Source organism: Ursus americanus, chromosome 2 (genome assembly GCF_024610735.1).
Source record: "Ursus americanus isolate L20-20 chromosome 2, mUrsAme1.1.p, whole genome shotgun sequence".
Lineage (NCBI taxonomy): Eukaryota > Metazoa > Chordata > Mammalia > Carnivora > Ursidae > Ursus > Ursus americanus.
In genome coordinates this window covers 1,605,778-1,623,122 of record NC_142128.1, presented here as the reverse complement: position 1 = coordinate 1,623,122, position 17,345 = coordinate 1,605,778, and the positions used below count along the sequence as shown (strand labels likewise).

The 17,345-nt window shown below is 59.1% G+C and overlaps 1 protein-coding gene across 2 annotated transcripts in view; it reads left to right on the top strand.

Annotated features, from left to right (window-relative positions):
* MAD1L1 (mitotic arrest deficient 1 like 1) overlaps positions 1–17,345 on the top strand; it is a 337,452-nt gene that overhangs the window by 126,795 nt on the left and 193,312 nt on the right. For both annotated transcript variants that reach the window (XM_045813334.2, XM_045813335.2), the window contains one exon: positions 6,993–7,137. In XM_045813334.2, coding sequence (XP_045669290.2) covers positions 6,993–7,137 — 145 coding nt within the window. The remainder of the gene's footprint in view (positions 1–6,992; positions 7,138–17,345) is intronic.

Sequence of the window (17,345 nt, the reverse complement as noted above, 5' to 3'; positions counted from 1 at the left end):
TTCCCCCTGCACGTGGTGCACATCGTGCCACAGCTAGCACGTGGCCAGACTGATGGAGCCTGTGGTCGCACTGCTGTCCCCAAGACCTGCCCTCACTGTGCTGGGCAAGGCTGGCCCCACCGTGAGAGGGCGCCCCCGTGCACGTTCCCTCACCAGGGGGCTGGGGGCCCTGTCCTCTGACTGCTGTGGGTCAGCACCAGGACCAGGCGTGCAGGGGTGTCCTCTTCTCACACAGCCCGTTGCATGCCGGGCAGCCTGTCTGACTTCTGTGGAGACCCCGGCTGCTGACCTCTTCTGCTTTCACCTCTGTTCCATGTGCAGCTTTGGAAAGCATATTCTGGTGCAAGTCTCAGCCAGGAGTCTTTCAAGGAGATCTTGGCCAGCACTGGACGAGGCTGCACCATGGCTTCTCCACCCCAGCTGAGTGCCCCCCCCCCACTCCCCGTGAAGGCAGGGGCACGGCAGGGGAGTTCACACTTGCCTTGCACTTTGTATCTGTGTCTCCTTAGATTCCCTGTTGCCCGTTAGGCACAGCAGGACAGAGATCGGTGGCTTCCCTTTTACTGGGGAGGAAATGGAAGGTCAGGCTTGCTGGGAGCACCCGAGCACTCAGATGCTGAGTGGGCTCCCACTGGCTTTCTTGGAGCTCTCTAGCCAGGGGAATCCAGGCCATGGTTAGCGTCCCGCTCTCGCCAGTGCCCTGGGATTGGCCGTGGGCTGTGTGTGTTGAAAGCTTCCAGGCAGGCGTGCCTGGCCACTGTGGTGGCCAGAGCCTCACTTGGCAGGGAATTTGTGAGTAGAAGCCTGCCCATGGCACAGGGCTGCCTCTGGGACAGCGTTTCTGCGTGCCCGCCTTCCCAAGCTGCCGCGTTTCCCAGGAACATAGCTGGGCACGTGTTTTTTGTGGCTGCAGGATGTGTGCGCCATGCTGGGGAAGCTGTCCCGTTGAACGGTTTGCCGGGGTTACTCATGAAGGCGTTCCATTTCAGAGTGTGTGCGGTGTGCACTGCTGGTAGATTCCTCCAGAGTTGGGCAGGGCACGCTCTCCTCAGCCTGGCCTTGAGCAGGGTCCTCCCGTGCCCCCCGCCCTCCCCTCCTATTGGCCAAGTCTCCCAAAACCCATCTGTGTCCCTCTGGTTTCCACTCACGGAAGCCCTTGCTGCACGCTTGCCTGAGTCACCCTTTCCGGAGGCCCGGATATCCGTTCTCCTCTCATCTTGGCTGGTCCGGGAGCCCCGAGCCATCAGTGAACTCCAGGGGCCAGACTGGGGACGGAGGCTTGCCGTCCTTTGGAACTGTAAGGTGAGCGTTTGATGACCTCACGCTTGCGTTCGAGTGTGGAGTGGTGAGTAAATGCCTCCCCAGCCTGGTGGGACGAGTTGGGAATGGAGGCACTAAGCAGATGAACACATGTGAGTACAGAAAGCATGACATGAACACAAACGATGAAGACTTGAAGATGGCGGGAGGGAAGCTGGTGATCTGACGGGTGTCACATCGAGGCTGTGAGATGGTCACGGGAGGTGGGAGGGTGTTCCAGGCCGTGTGCCTGCCGTGCACCGCGACCCAGGTGGTGGAGGCTGGGGGACTGGTAGGAGTGGGAAGGGGCTGAGGCATGGAGCCCCTGTCAACCCACTTAGTGTGTGACCTCGTGCTTGTCTGTGTTGTGTTGAAATGTGCTGATCCCACTCCCCTGCCCCACGCCACTGCCCCGGCCCGGCTACACCTTCCAGAAGGAAACCCGAAGTCCACAGGGGAATCCTTGTCACACAGGACCGGGCAGCCAGCGGGGCAGCCGCTCTGGCTGGAGGTTGACCCTCACCAAGCAGCCTTCCACCTGGGGATGACTCTTGAGAGTCATTCCCTGTCCCTAAGACCACCTGAAGCCTGCACGGCCCCTCAGTCCTGAAGGCCCTCAGTCCTGCCCCACCCCCTTCTCTGTGCCTGGGCCCCCAGTCACTCCTCACCCAGGTAGTGGGGTCTCCCCCGGCCTTTGCCCCTGCGCTGCCCCCTTGCTGTGCTCCGGGTTGGCTGGAGTTTGGCCCCTTCAGGGCTCTGTGCACCTTGCCCTGTCCCTTGGGTTCCTTCTGGCTGGTTGTCCTCCTGCCCTGTCTTTGGCCCCAGGGCATCCTGGCAGCCCTGAGCCATCCAGCTGCTGGTGATCCAGTGTCAGCTGAGAGTCTGGCCGTGTCCTCCAAGCCTGGTGTCACACAGGGTGGCTGTCCTGTGCCCAGGAACAGCACGTGACCTGCACGCCGGTTATACCTCCCTGTGTTGGATCAGCCAGCTCTACCTGCTGTCCACTCGTTGGCCCTTAGCCCTGCCCTGTCCTTTTACGGCTCGTCCCTTCCTTCTGCTGGACACACAGACTTCTAGAATGTTCAGCTTCTCAACATTCCCCGCTGAGCCTCGATGGAACCAAGAGCTTGGCAGCCATGTTTTTGTGGTGTGGGCAGCTGCCGCCAGGCCCTGTGCTGTCTGGGGCTGGACCTGTGTTTCCATCCATCCTGACTCAGCCTGGGAGCCCGAATACCTAGACAGGAAGTGGGGTCACCTGCTTGACGGTGGTTTGGCCTGGGCAGTGGCCCTTGGGGTGCACAGGGCCTCATGTGAGGGAGTGAGTGAGTGAGTGTGTGAGTCACTTGGGGCCAGAATTCCCTGTCTGTTAAATGGGAGAAGTTAGTGCTTTGATCTACATTCTGAGAGCCCTAAGGATTATGCTTTAGGGATTTTGCAAAAAAGCATGAATAAAGTTTTGTGAATGGTTTTTTAGTTTTGCACAAAAGTGTACTTGCTAGAAATCAGTGTTCTATTTATCCTGTCCCCTGTTGGAGACCCCGTGGCTTAGCTTGTGCTGTGCAGTTACTGCTCTTGGGCAGCAGTCAGCAGCGGCCAGCACAGTCCCGCGCTTACGCGCCAACACCTTGTCCAAGTGCACTGGCTAAAGGTTTACTCGGCTCACGGTTGTTGTTTTGGGTTCGAGTGTGGCAATGGCTGTCGGCGTTTGCGTGCTCCGTGTTTATGAGCCAGACAAGACTTGGCACGAGGCCCTGGCCCCACACCAGGCACGGAGCTCTGGGGGATGACTGTCCTTCCTGCATGGACAGCACCGCCCTGTCCGGGTCCTTCCCAGAGTGGTGGCCGGTCCTTGGGCCTTCTGCAGCACGGTGGGGGGTGGCCGATGCTCTTCCCTGGGAGAACACAGACAGCGGGGGAGGGGTGCTGCAGAGGTCGTGCAGGGCCAGAGCCTGCATCTGCCGTATCTCCAAGAAGGTCATTAAAATGTCTCCTGCTGCTTCAGAGTGAGCTGTGTCCTCTGTTCCTTGAAGGTGGGTGCTCTCAGGCAGGGGCCTCTCCGAGGAGGAGGACGTTCGGGGCCGCAGTACAAAGATGCTTCTCCGAAGTGCAGACCTCGTCTCCTTCAGCCAGCGCCAGCTCAAAAAGGCCTTGATCGATAGGCATGCAGACTCTCCTTCAAGCACTGAGCACTTCGTTTTGAACTCCCAGAGGCCTGTGGAAATGCCAGTGACCCCAGAGTTCAGCTTACGCTTGAAACTAGCGGTTTAATGTTTTATGAGTTTTCTCGTTGCTTCCCAAGAATGGCTGAGGTTCACTGGAGAACACATGGCAATGCGAAGAGTTGGCTGTCCGGGCGCTGGTGTCGTGGGTCAGGGCCCTGGGCTCGGCGCGCACGTGGGGTCCCTTTCTGCCCCTCGGCATGTGGGGGCGGGGGCAGGGCCACCCGCTGGCTGGTGGTTTGAACAACTCCTTTGGGACACTTTGGCCTGGGTTCATGGAAACGTCAGAAAACCGTGCTCCTGTGGGAGACCAGGCCTTCTTGGTTCCTGAGGGCCTCGCTGTTCCTTGCCCTCTGTCGTGTGAGGCCCGGATCCCGCCACGGGGCCGGCCCCCTGAGTGTGCCGCCAGCCGTTACTCTGTCTCTGTGGAGTTGTACGCACAAGTGAGCCCCTCCTGACTCCTCATTCCCGGCCTGTGCCTTACTTTCCTTTGCAGCTGGGTGGGCATCTAAATGGGGAGGTGGTCTGCACTTCCTGACTGCCATTTGCTCATCTGCTCTAACACCATTTGCCCTGAGACCCTCCTTGCCCACATTGGGGTTCCTCTCCCCTGCTCCTTCCCCGTGTGATAGAGCCGTGCCCTTGGCCCCCGCGCCCTGCCCTGCATGCCTCCTCCTGGAAGTCCCCTCGCGTGCCAGTCATGCCTGTGTGTGTTTGCTTCTCGACCGTCCTGTGCCCATGGCAGTGACTGAGTTGCGTGGTTGGACCCTAGTCCCCTCCCCACTCTCTGCTTTGCGGCGGGGGCGCTGGCAGGAGGCTACACCATCCGGGCCCCCACCGAGGTCTGACTCGCCAGTCAGTGGTGCTCGCAGCCCCAGGAACCGAGCTGTTTCCTGTGGCGGCTGCTCCGTGATGTCAGGGCTCTCTCTTTCTGTCTCGGCTGTGACTTGACGGGCAGCGACAACGACCCTTCATGTCACAATGTCTCAGTTCATGTGAGCCATGTGGTTTCTGCGCCCCGTCGGCCTGCAGCCTCACAAGGTCGCGCCCATGCTTCTCGTTCCCTGGGTTTGTGCAGGGCCGCGGAATTGTCGCTGTGGCCCATCCCCGCTGGGCGAGCGGCCGAGTGCGTCTGGCTGCTGGTGGTGCTGGGGAAGCCTGGATGGAGCGTTTGGTGGTGCTCCCTGTGGTGCCCTGGGGGGGGTTTACCTGCAGTTTTGTCTTTTGAACGGTTGGGCACAGACCGGGTGTCAGGCCTTGGGGCACAGGGCCAACAGCCCTGAGGATGGAGCTCATCCCACGGCGGTGGGCAGGGCTGCCCACCCTGTGCTGACCCTGCAGGGTCATGCGTCCTCTGGCGTTTTTCCTGCCCTTCCTCGTTTCCTGGAGAGCATTATACCAGTGGGAGAAGCAGGTGTTCTTTCTAACTGGGCCTGAGGGCTTTGCTAACCTGAGCTCAGCCCCAAAGCCCTGAAAGGCCCAGTCCCCGCCAGACGCACGGGGGCGCTGCCTCTGAGTTGACATACTTGTTTCTGTGATGTTTCAGGACTGGGCTGTGGGCTTCGGTCAGACACCGGGGGTCTGAGGCCCAGTGATGCTTTAAGGGCCTGCACGGTGAGCTGGCAGCCAGCAGACGAGGATACAGGTGTCCTGTGTCCCGGCTTGCCCCCCGCTGCCACCTGCTCTTGGGGGGGGTGGTCTCCCGTCTGACCCCCACATGGCTAAGAGGGCATCGTGTTCCCACATGGCGGGGCTGGGGGCTTGGCAGACTCCCCCAAGGCTGTCCCCAGCGAGCCGGTGCTCAGGACAGCCTCTGAGTAGCTCGGTCGGACGGTGTGCTGGCTGTGGTCTTGCCTTGCCGTGCATGAGCGAGGGAATGGGGCCTTTCTCATTCAGTCGCCCGTGTCGGAGCACAGATTCCAAGCCCTTGTGAGCTGCTCACCTGAGCTCAGTGGTTCTGGGGTCGATGGACCAGTGCTTGATTCTCAGGCTGGCCTGTGGAGAGTTTAGATGGAATGAGAACTCAAAGTAGTCTCTTAACAGTTCTGTTCAGGTGAACATGGGTGCCTGTTTTTATGTGTCTGGTCGTGGAGCACCTGGAGGGGGCAGGTGTGGTCGGTCGGCGGTGCAGCTGGGTCACACCTCAGCGTGAGACTCTGGGATGGCCGGAAGGAAGGGAGAGCAAGGGGCCCAGCCCGTTGTCCGTTCTCTCAGTGTGATCACCTGTCCTGAATTAAATAACAAAGCCCCATGCTCAGTTGTGGGATAGAAGCGAGCGCTGTCCGCCGTCCCCGCAGACGAAGGTTTTCTCCAAGTCGGGCAGTCAAAGCCGAAAGGATGCGGTCACAGGCCAGGTGTGGCTGAGCCTGTAGGCACCCTCCGCGGCCCCCAGCCCAAGCGGCGACGCGGTCCCGTGTCCCCCGCACCACCTCTGGGAGCGCACCACAGTCCCTGACAGCACAGTCTGAGTGATACTCTGCTTCCCCGGACTTTTGGGATTGTAAGGATTTCCTTCAGAAAGAGGTGCTTTCCCCACCCTGAGGGGTTAACTCCTCACTGAGGGTCCTTTCCCGGGACACCGCCCCTTGCGGCCCCTCTCTGCAGAGCTCCCTTCCCTGGGGGTTTCCCTGGTCATCATCCCGTCCATCGGGCCCTGGGGTCGGCCACTCTGGGTGTAGAATCATGAGGCCGCGTGTTCTCAGGAGCCTGAGACGACTCCTGCTAGTGCTGGGCCCTGGCTGCCCTTGGCTGTTGAGGAGCACGTCGGAAGCAGAGGGCAGCCCCAGGCAGGACTGAGAGACTAAGGGCATTTGGGGGGAAAGAGAGGCAAAGACCAGGCTCTGAAGGTGAGTCACAGCCATGCCAGGGAGTCGGGTGTTAGCCCGTGGGTGGTCAGGAGTGCGGGGTCCTGACCCGGTCCTCCCACAGTCGCCTGCCGTCTGAAGGACAGACCTGGGGGGGGGGGCGTGCTGGGGGTGTGGCCTCTCATGAGCAGCCACCGCGGGGTGCCCCGGCCCACCGGGGTGTCAGAGCCCCTGCTGGTGGCCCGCCGGGCAGCGTGGTGGGAGCGGGCCCTAGCTCGGGGCGGTGGGGCCTCCCCCACACCAACTGCACATCTGGCTGCTGTGATCCGGATGGAAGTGCTTGCTGGTAATTTAGCTCATTCAGAAGTGCTTTCTCCCGAAGCGCCGTGTTGCTGACAATTTTTCCCATTGTGCGTGGGGTTGAGCTCCCCCTCCCCCCGCCGCCTGCCGTGTTCTGGGATCACCCTGGGTGTCTCTTTGAAATCCAGAAACTCCTGAAAAGCTCTAAGTAGCTATTCACCAGTGAGGAAATGGCAGCGTGCCGCTTGCACGTGCGGCTCTATTTTGGGACTGGCGTGACGAGCGTGTCCTGGTTCTGGGGGGCCCGTGGCTGGGCTGGCGTCCTGTGGGCCAGGTCTCACTGCTCTGCCCTTTGGACTTTCTTGTGCAGCGCCCGCGTGCTGGAGAAGGCCCGGCAGCAGCTCCAGGAGGAGGTCCGGCAGGTCAGCAGCCAGCTGCTGGAGGAGAGGAAGAAGCGGGAGATGCAGGAGGCCCTGGCGCGGAGACTGCAGAAGCGGGTCCTGCTGCTGACCAAGGTACGGGGCATGGCAGGGGTGCCCGGGCTGACCCCACTTGGGGTGTCTGCCGTCCCGGCCAGCAGCCGCCAGCCCATCCCTGCCACGTCCAGCCGGAGTGTCTGGTACCCCGGGAACCCATGGTTGTCAGGATCGCTACCCGATGAAGGGCACTTCTAACCACGGTGGTTTATGTGGTTGACCAGGCAGGCTTGTGTGGAGCTGCCTCGTGTCCCCCCACAGAAGAGCGTCCGCTTCCCTGCATCAAAAGCGGGGCGTCCTGGGGGCTTTCTTAGCCTGTGCTCTTATCCTGGGATGTTTGTGGGGTTCTTAAATCACAACAAAGACTTCCCCAAACTCTGGTGGTCCCTTTGGGGCTCAGGGGGCTGACCCGGGCTCCCTCTCTCAGGCAGGGTCCGCCCTGCCCTAGGTTGTGGGCGAGGGCAGCCTTCCCTTCCTTCAGTGACCTATGAGCGCAGGGTGAGTGGTGGTGGGTCTGTGGCCCATGGTTTGGAATGAGAACTGTCTCTGGGTGCAGATGCCCTGGGTGGAATGTTCTTGTTCCCAGCCTCCTGGGTGGGGCCAGGCTCTCTCTAATCGTCCTGGGCCTGAAGAGTTTCCGATGTCTGGCTCGACAGTCTGCTAGAGCAAGAATTAAGGTTTTGTGTGTGAGCGTGTTACTTAAACGTTCCCTTGAGTGCTGAAGTTTCAGGAGACAGGGAAGAGGGAGCCTGAATCTGTCTCTAAATGCTCTCCAGGCACAGGTGTGGGGTGTCCAGCTTGCTGGGCAAAGACTCCTCCCGTCTGCCCCGAACCCGACCCTGCGTGGGCCGAGTGGGCCCATCCTGGGGAGCGACGGTCCACCTGGGGGATGCTAGGACCTGTGCCTCATGCTCTTGGCCTCTGGGACCTCCTGCTTACGAAGCTTTGAGGGGACAAGTCGTGTTTCAGCTACGAAAAGCCCCCCGTTTCATGCCTTCTCCAGCACACCCCTTGCCGTGCCGTGTTGTCGCTTAAGAGCCGTGGCATCACTCAGGGCCCTGGGTTCAGGGGCTTCCCGGGTCATGCTAGGCCGACCTCTGCACACAGGCCCCTGGGGCTGCCCCTGCCCTCCTGGCTCTGCAGGTGGTCCCTGCGGGGGACTCATGCAAAATCCCCTCATGTGCCACCCCCAGGACCTTGGCTGCCTTCTGGCAAAGACGAGGACATGGTCCTTTTGCCTGGGTGCTCGTGGTCGGTGACGGTCAGGGTATGGAGCTGCCCTCTTGTGCCCCCACTTCTTCCTCCCTTCCTTCCCCAGTGTGTACTGCATGCCACCAGCTCGTCTCTGTGCCTCCGTGGGGTCGTGGCCTTTCTAGTGCTTACCGTCTAGCGGGGTGGGCAGGAGCAACACACATATTTGCCAATTGTAACGGAATTTTTTTTTTTTTTAAGATTTTTATTTTATTTTGGAGAAAGAATGCGTGTGTGCATGGGGGGAGGGGCAGAGGGAGAGGATCCCAAGCAGAATCCCCACTAAGCACGGAGTCCGACACGAGGCCCTGTCTCAAGACTCTGAGATCATGACCCGAGCTGAAATCAAGAGCCGACCACCCAACCGACGGAACCACCGGGCGCCTCATATGACGGAACTTGGGTTGGAGCTGAAGCCATCCATGGTAGAGCTGGGGCCTGAGGGCTCGGTTTGTGGAAGTCGTGTGCAGGATTTGGGGAAATGGACATGGAGGCGCTGCCAGTGCTGCTGGCATCGGTCCAGACCGTGGGGGGCAGAGGGAACAAGAGGTGGACGGCACGCCTGCTTGGAGGGCATGTCCATGGCTTGGGTGGAGTGGTGCATGTGCCCGGGGCGTGGGACGTCTGGACCTAATGTTCTACAAGTGGGGGCAAGGCCAGGCTGCAGTCCCTGACGTGGGAAGCTCAGGCTTTCCTGCGGAGAGAGCAGGGGACCTTCCTCTGTGACCTTGGTGAATGCGCTCAGTCCCTCTGGGTCCCCGTTTTGCCGTCCACAGAGCAAGCAGGGGTGCGGTGTGCTGAAGCAGCCTCATGGGCCAGTCTGACTGGCTCCCGTGTGGACAGTGCTCGCGAGGCCTGTGAAGACCACAGAAGGAGGAAACAGGATGAGGTCCCCGAGGGATTGAAGCCTGGGACCAGCACACCATCCGGCAAGCCCACCTGGGACATGTCCCCGCAGGAAACGGAATCAGCGTGTGGAACAGGTGTGTGCTCCCCCACGTTCACGCAGCATCGCTCACAGCAGCCTGGGTGCCCGGGCGGAGAAGACGCGGTGCACAACGGCATGTCACTCAGCTACGAAGAAGAAGGAAATCCTGCCATTTGTGACGACGTGGGTGGACCTGGAGGGCACGGTGCCAAGTGAAAAAACTCAGAGAAGTACAAATACTGCATGATCTCACATGTGCGATCTGAAAACACTGAACTCATGCATACTGGATCGGTGGTCGCCAGGGCAGGGGCTGGGGGTGGATGCGGTCAGAAGGGACAGACTTCCACTCGTAAGATACGTCATAGAAGGAAAAATACAAGCCACAGATGTGTTGCGTGCCCCCTCTTCATGGGAGGCTCTGGGGCACCGTGTGCCATGGGGGATGCAGCTCCCCTTCCTGGCCCTTGCACCCCCCGATGTGTGTGGTGGCATCAGAGCTGCAGGTCTGCTTAGAAGCGGGGTGATGGGCTCGACGGCTGTGCACGCCAGCCCTGGGTGTGCAGCCCTCTTAGGGAAAAGAGGCTTTGGGAGGGTCTGTCGAGGGAGTCTGGGATGAGGCTCGTTAGCCAGGTTGATGGGCACACTGGTAGAAGGCTTTCCCGGTGGCGGGGGTGTATGTGGCTCACTTTACCTTCCTCCAGGTCGTAGTGAATGGTGGGCCACCGGTGGCCTGAGCCGCAGGACACAGTGGCGGCCCCTCGTGTGTGGAGCCCGTGCGTGGGCAGTGGGCAGCCCCGTCTGGCCCCTGTCCCCATCACACATGGGCGTGTTCCCCGCTTAGACCGGCAGTGGGGGCCACAGTACTCTGTGTCCCGTGTGGATGTGCTCACACTCACTGGGCTGTGTCTCTGTTCCTCATGCATCTGGAAAGCGCCTGCTCTGTCCCCCACGGAGCAGCCCTGTACTCCAGTGTCCGGTGGCACCTTGGCCACAGGGTGGTGTGGCTGGTCCAGGAGTCTTAGTGGGGAGCCCGTGACTGCCGCCGTGTGCTTGCCCATGGGCGTGTGGAGCTCCATCTTCAGGGCTGTCTGCCCGGCCTCGCGGTGAGCTCTCACGGCTGGATTTGTAGGCGGCCCGGGGCTTCTGGGGCCATACTCCCTGCGAGGTCCGTCCTGGTTAGTGTCCAGCTGGGGACAGCGCCCTGTCCGCTCCTGGTGACTGATGTCCTCATGGGACATGGTGATGGGGTCTTATTTGCCTTCAAACAATTATCGTTTTTGCTTTCTTTCTTTTTTTTTTTTTTTAAGATTTTATTTATTTATTTGACAGAGAGAGAGACAGCCAGCGAGAGAGGGAACACAAGCAGGGGGAGTGGGAGAGGAAGAAGCAGGCTCACAGCGGAGGAGCCTGACGTGGGGCTCGATCCCAGAATGCTGGGATCACGCCCTGAGCTGAAGGCAGACGCTTAACGACTGCACCACCCAGGCGCCCCTGTTTTTGCTTTTAATGAACTTTATTTTCTACAACAGTCTGAGAGTTATAGAAAAGCGGCGAGGATAGCTCAGAGTCCTCACACAGTCTGCTGTGCTCCGTCTCCCTGGTACTACTCCTCACTTCAGCATGGCGCGGTCGTTACTGTTCATGAACCAGGCCTGACCAGCGTCACTAACTGAGGTCCGTACTTTCCTCCTGTTCGCTTAGTTTCCCCTCAGCCCTTGCTCTGTCCTGGGATCCCGCGGGACTGTGCGGTCACCTCTCCTTGGCTCCTTGGGCTGTACCGGCTCCCCCGACTCCTTGCCTTGGATGACTCCAGTACCTCAGAGTGTGGCCCGGCCGTCCCGTAGCAGGTGCCTCGGCGGACACCTTGCCTGTAGCAGGCACCTCGGCGGGTGTGCGTCTGAGGCTTTCGTCCTTCTCACCTGGAGGAGGGGCACCAGCCATCGACGTGACTTGGCCGTGTGGACACAGACTTGGCTCCTGTGCTGAGCTGTGTCTGCCGGGTCTGTCCATCTACATGGTGGACTTCAGAAGAAAGTCACATGCATGGCCACGCCTTGGGAGAGGGGGGTTATGCCCCTCCCTGAGGGCAGCAGCTCCTGTTCCAAATTCTTCTGCGTGAGATTCAGCTCTCTTTCCCATTTAGTCATTGATTCAGTCGCGTCCTTATAACAGATGGGTCATGAATGTTGACTTTAGGTTTTGGTTTTGATTCAGTGCTACTTGACTTCATTGCTTTGGCCACTGGGAGCTCTTTCAGTTAAGCCTCGGTGTGGGGGCTGAGCACGTCGTCCTTCCTTGCCGTCTGCTGCGGCAAGGTCCCTGGGCTCATCCCGAGCGTATCCTGCCCAGCCCGGGCACCAGCCGCAGCACCAGGACCCTGCTCGCTTCCCGGCAGAATGGGGTCAGGATCCGCGCGTGGGCGTGGGTGTGCTGGTTCTTCCTGGTCCCGTCGGCTCACAGAGCCAGAAGTGCGTGTGCGTGTGTGTGTGTGCACGTGTGCATATCCATAAACACTTCCCTGGGCCTTTTCCTGAGTTCCCGTAAACCACACATGTTCACACGGACGTGTCCACCTCCAGCCCATACCACGTGGGTCAGCCAGCTCCCCCAACCCTGACTGCTGCCGTCCACCACCCCTCACCCAGCCGTTCCATGCAGTTGTTAGCCCCGGGTGATGACTCTTTGTATTTTTAGCATTTTGGTTTTAAATCATTACAGATGACAGGAAGACGCTAGGGTAGCACAGAGGGTTCCTCACACCCTTCACCGTTTCCTCAGTGCTTCTGCTTTATGTTACTGTGGTACCACGAGTGGGTACTGGCACACGTGTGTGTATTTCTGTCTTATTGTCACATGTGGATTGGTGTCGCTGCCGGCGGCAGGGTGCCACGTGACCTCACGCACACTCAGCCACCCCCACCTCACCTGCCCCACAATGGCCCTGACACGGCGGCCACTCCTCTGTTTTCTGTCCCTAAAGTGTTGTCCTTTGAAGAGCGTGGTCAATGTGGGATCGTCCTGCGTGTGGCCTTTGGCTTCTCCACTCAGCGGACTGCCCCGATCTGCCCAGACCGTGCATGTGTCAGCGCGTGCTCCCTCTTTGCTGTTGAGCAGGACTCCGCAGAGTGGGTGCGCCATGGACGTATGATCGGGTGCTGCTCGGAGGGCGTTTTTGTGGTTTCCAGGTTTTGCTGTTACGAATACCGCTGCTAACAACGGTGCCCAGGTTTTGGGTGGCTGTGAGTTTGCTTTCCTCTGGGCCCGATGTGGAGCCCTGCATCCGTGGCCCCTGGGAGCTGGGGACAGGCTGCTCCTCGCTGGCCTGGAGGTGGTGGCCAGATGGTGTTTCTGGGGCTGCTGCTCCAAGCTGGTCTCCACGTGTGGGTGTGGGGACGTAGGTAAGCACAGTTCTTCCTTACGCAAAGCCTGCGTGCACCAGTTTTCTGTTGCTGCTCTGGTGGTACCATGGCTGTGGCAGTGAATGTGGCACAAGTGTGTCATCTCACAGTTCTGGGCAGGCCCGGCTGCTTCCTGGACCCCAGGTCCCCCCAGACCGCAGCAGGGTGCCACCTCCAGCCTGCGGGGCTTTGGTGCGGAGGCTGTCGGGGAGAGTTTGCGCCCAGGTTCGCCGGGCCTGTTGTGGAATTCAGTTCTGTGGTTGTAGGACCAGGGGTCCCGCCCATGCCGGCTGTCCTTGCTGCTGGCACCTGCTCACATTCTTTCTCACGCTTTCTCTGTGGCCCCTCCAGCCACAGGGGTCGAGGCCACACTGCACTTCTCTGCGGCTTCCTTTTCTGCCTTCGCTGGCGAAGCTCTCTGCTTCTCCAAGCTTTCGTGATTTGGTCAGCCCAGCAGCCTAATCCTCTGGTTTCAGGGTCCCTGACTTCAATTCCATCTGTAGAAATGTCCTTGTCTTGCTGGGTGACCACGTCACATCATGGCCCACCACCTGCGCAGATAAGGATGGGTGGTGCTGTGGACGCCAAGGCTTGGAGACTCAGATGCCTCCATGGCCGGGCAGGCAGCACAGATGTGGGGAGTGGTCCTGCGTGGCGGAATAGGTGGACTGGGGATGGGGGCGTGTGCCACCCCGAAGGGGCAGCCCGGCCCGGCCCCAGCCGCCGTGTGCCGCAGGAACCGTCCGAATCCAGGAGAAGTCAGCACCCCTTACGTGAAGTGTGTCCCTGTGGGAAGATCTGCCCGTTGGCCGTCAGCAAGTATGAGAAGAACCTTCCTGTCAGCACAGTGGCCACGCCGCTCTCCTCCGTATCCTCCGTTTCAGTAGGTGTGCAAGCGAGCACCACACCAGGGGGGCCAGCGACGGCGAGCCCTCTCTGTTGGTCAGGATCACTTGGGTTCCAGCAGACATGCGCCTCCCCTGGGCTAGAATCCCGGTGGGAGATCCCTGTCACACCAGTGCCTCATGGCGGGAACTTGCAGGTGTCCAATGTGTCCCCCATGTGCGGACCCCTGGCCCTCCATGCCCACACTGCACCCCACCTTTGTGAGGTTTTGTCCTGGCTGCCTTCTTGGGTATTTTCTGTCCTACCAGGTGACTGCCTGGGTCCCAAGGCAGGAAATTTCCATCCCCCCTGTCTCAGCAGGTTGGAAGCCGATGGCCCTTCCTGGCCTCATTCCGTCCTCACCATGACCCGCGGCGCTCACGGGCCTCGCTGAGTTTGGGAGAGAGTGGGTATTGATTGCCTGGTGCTGACTGATGGCTTAGACTGACTGTTGCTCGAAGGCACGTTCCCGATGGGTCGATAGCAATCTCCCGCGCAGCCCCGGGTCCGGCTCGCAGGGACCCGTCTCGCCAGCCAGTGGGGTGATGAAGCTGTTCATCAGGCCTGTCTGTGTGCACGGGGGTGCGGCCGGCCTGCCGCGTCCTGCTCCGTGCCAGGTGCACGTCCGCTGGGTGTCCACATTCGCAGTGACCCTGCGAGCTCCGCGGTGTGTCTGTCAGACGCCAGCCGGACCTGCTCCTGTGCAGTTGCTTCCTCCCACGTGGCGCTTCTCGGGCTCCGAGGAGTTGGGGTGCCGGTCTCCCCGTCCTTGCTGAGGAGACAGCCGCCCCCGCCCTCCTCCCTGGGCCCGGGCAGAGCGGTGTGTGCCACGCTCCCGCCCCACCCCACCGCGGCTCTGTGCCGGGCCGGCTTGGGCTCTGGGTGCCTGTGTCCCGTCGAGGGCCCTCTTTGTGTGCTTGACATTTCCATGCACGGCGCTTGGAGCGTGCGGTTTTGTTTTGAGACCTTACTAAGCGGCTCCAGTCTAAGGGTTTAATTGTTACTGATAGCTGAGAGCGTAATCACCTTGGTAAAATACCACGACTATTTTAAGCAATTGAAAATTGGCTTCCAGAACTGGGTGAACACAAACCATTTTCCTATTTGAAATGAGCTATTTCCAGTGTGCCCCTAATATTCCGCAATATGGTTATAGAATTTTGTTATTTATAGAACCTCAGCAGTAAAAGCTAACTTTTTAGCAAGAAATTAAAAAAACAAATGAAAGTAGAAGCTTCCCTTAACTCTTTTTTCTGTATCCTAACTGTTCTCTCTCCCAGATTCCAGGGTGCAGTGGTTTCTGAGAGGAGGACGCAGGTCACGGTGTCTTACTGACCACCTTGGGGATCAGAGCTCATGGTTTGGTAGTGATGATGCCCTACCCTTGAAAGAATGGGGTGGTGGTCCTCCCCACCACCACCAGGGTGGTGGTGGCTTCCTCTGTGTCGGGCATGGCAGGGTGTGGCGTGCTGGCTGGCAGAGGACGTCCCTCACGCTCAGTGTCAGTGGGGCTGCAGGCTGTTTTGCGGACACCTGCCCCTGTGGGTGCCCCTGGGTCTGCGCCACAACCTTGTGGCTCTGGCTTCAGTCGTGCTCTGGTGGGCTGCGGGGGTGCCACGCTGTTTCTTGGGTCCACTGGTGCTCGGCAAGGTGGGCCCTCCCCGTGTGGGGATTTAGAGGCTGTTTGCCCTTGTCTCGTGGAGTTCTCTCCATATTCTGACTGCGAATCTCTTGTTGGAGACGTGTACTGCCACATCTCTGGTCTGCGGCTTGCTTCTTCTCAGTTGTGTCCGTTGACTGATAGCAGCTCTTTTTTTATTTTTTATTTTTTAAGATTTTATTTATTTATTTATTTGACAGAGAGAGAGGGGGAGAGAGCATGAGCAGAGGGAGTGGCAGAGGGAGAGGGAGAAGCAGGCTCCTCACTGAGCAGGGATCCCGATGTGGGGCTCGATCCAGGACCCTGGGATCATGACCGGAGCCGAGGGCAGATGCTTCACCGACTGAGCCCCCCAGGCGCCCCCGAGTAGCAGCTGTTAGTGTTAGTACAGACCAGCTTACGGATTCTGTTACCGTTGTGTGGGCGCTTCCCGAGCCTTGGTGACCTCGGTGGACACAGTCTTTGCTGCCAAAGTCATGGAGAGAGTTAGCCTTTCTCTTCTAACTGCTTTATCGGCTCACCTTTTACAGATTGGTGTTTGGGTGTGACAGGCGGTAGGTGTCAGGATCATTTCTCCCAGATGTTAACTGGATTTCCACTGGCGGTCATCTTGCCGCAGGTGCAAACACCGAATCGCTATGTTGTACCCCTAAAACTCACGCTACGTGTCAGTTACCCCTCACTTCACGTTCTCAGAAAGATGATTTTTTTTCTCCGTTGAACATGCGGCTGGCCCGGCACCATCTGTTGAGAGACCAGCCCTTTCCCCTGGAGTGTCCTGGGGCCTTCGCCGCCTGCCACGGGCTGCTCCTGGGCAGTCCAGCTTCTGGGTTCTCTGTTCGCGGCCATCGCCTCTCTTTACCCTGCTACCTTGTCTTCTGTGTTACGGCTTTATGGCGTGTCTGTACCTGGGAGCCAGCCTTCACATCTGTTCTTCTGTGAGATTCTTTGGCTCATTTTGGTTCTTTGCCTATCCTCATACATGTCAGAATCCGTTTGTCCATTTACCTGGAAAACTCTGCTGGAATATGATAAGGATTACAATGAATTTGTAAATCAGCGTGGGAAGACATGACATCTGCCCATTGTCTTCTGAACGAGAACATCACGTTAGATGCATTTTATTAGACACTTTCCCAAGTATTTTCTGTTTCCAGTGCAGTTTTAATGGCCTCTCTGAGGACTCTGACCCCGTGCGTGTGTGTTGCTTGGGTGCGGACATGTGGTCGGGTTTTCGCTGCTGCCCCGTGCGCAGCAGTCTTGGGGAGCAGCTCCGGCAGAGCTGAGCCTGGTGTCTGTGAACGTCGTTCCCGGGCTGGCCTCTTCCTCTCCGGTCCTTGTGCCTTTCCTTTCCTTTTTTCTTTCCCCTCTTCTTGCCGGGACTGCCAGTCGACTGTGGTGTGGAAGTGACACGGGCCATGTCCTTGTGTCACGCAGGTCAGGAAGCTTCAGTACTTGGCCAACGAGGATGACGTGTGCGGTTTGTCTTGTACGTACTGTTCATTGAATTAATGGAATCCCCTATTTGTTTTTTTTTTTTTTAAGATGTGTAAGTAATCCCTGTGCCCAAGGTGGGGCTTGAGCTCACAACCCTGAGATCAAGGGCTGCACGCTCCACCGACTGAGCCAGCTGGGTGCCCCATTTGTCATTTTCTAAAACGCCTACCCCATCAATTTTGATGTGGGCTATTTTTATTGTTCTGAGTATTTTCGCATACTCTCTCTGGATTTGTGAAAGCCGGCCTTCAAGCAAGGTGTCCCGTGCTCAGAGCCACAGTGCAGGCAGATGGGATGCTGGGAAGGGGTGGAAAGAACCCATACACACTCTCCTGCTCCTTTGCTGTCTCATCCTACAGATCCTGGTGGAGTGAGTCCTGCGTGCCGGGCTCTGTGCCGGTCACTTTGGGGGCAGAGCTCGTGCACAGGCCTGCGCTCCAAACGGAAGGGCGCCTCCCTCCAGGGGACAGAGTGGACAGTGACGCCGTGGCAACTTTGCTGAGCTCTGGAGTCCATCGGGGGAGGGGAGGGGAGGAGCCCCGGGTGAGCCTCCTGTGCTGGAGCCTGGGCGCCACCTTTGGGTTTCTGTGCACGTTTGTTGAGTAACTGTAGGTCCGTCGGAAGT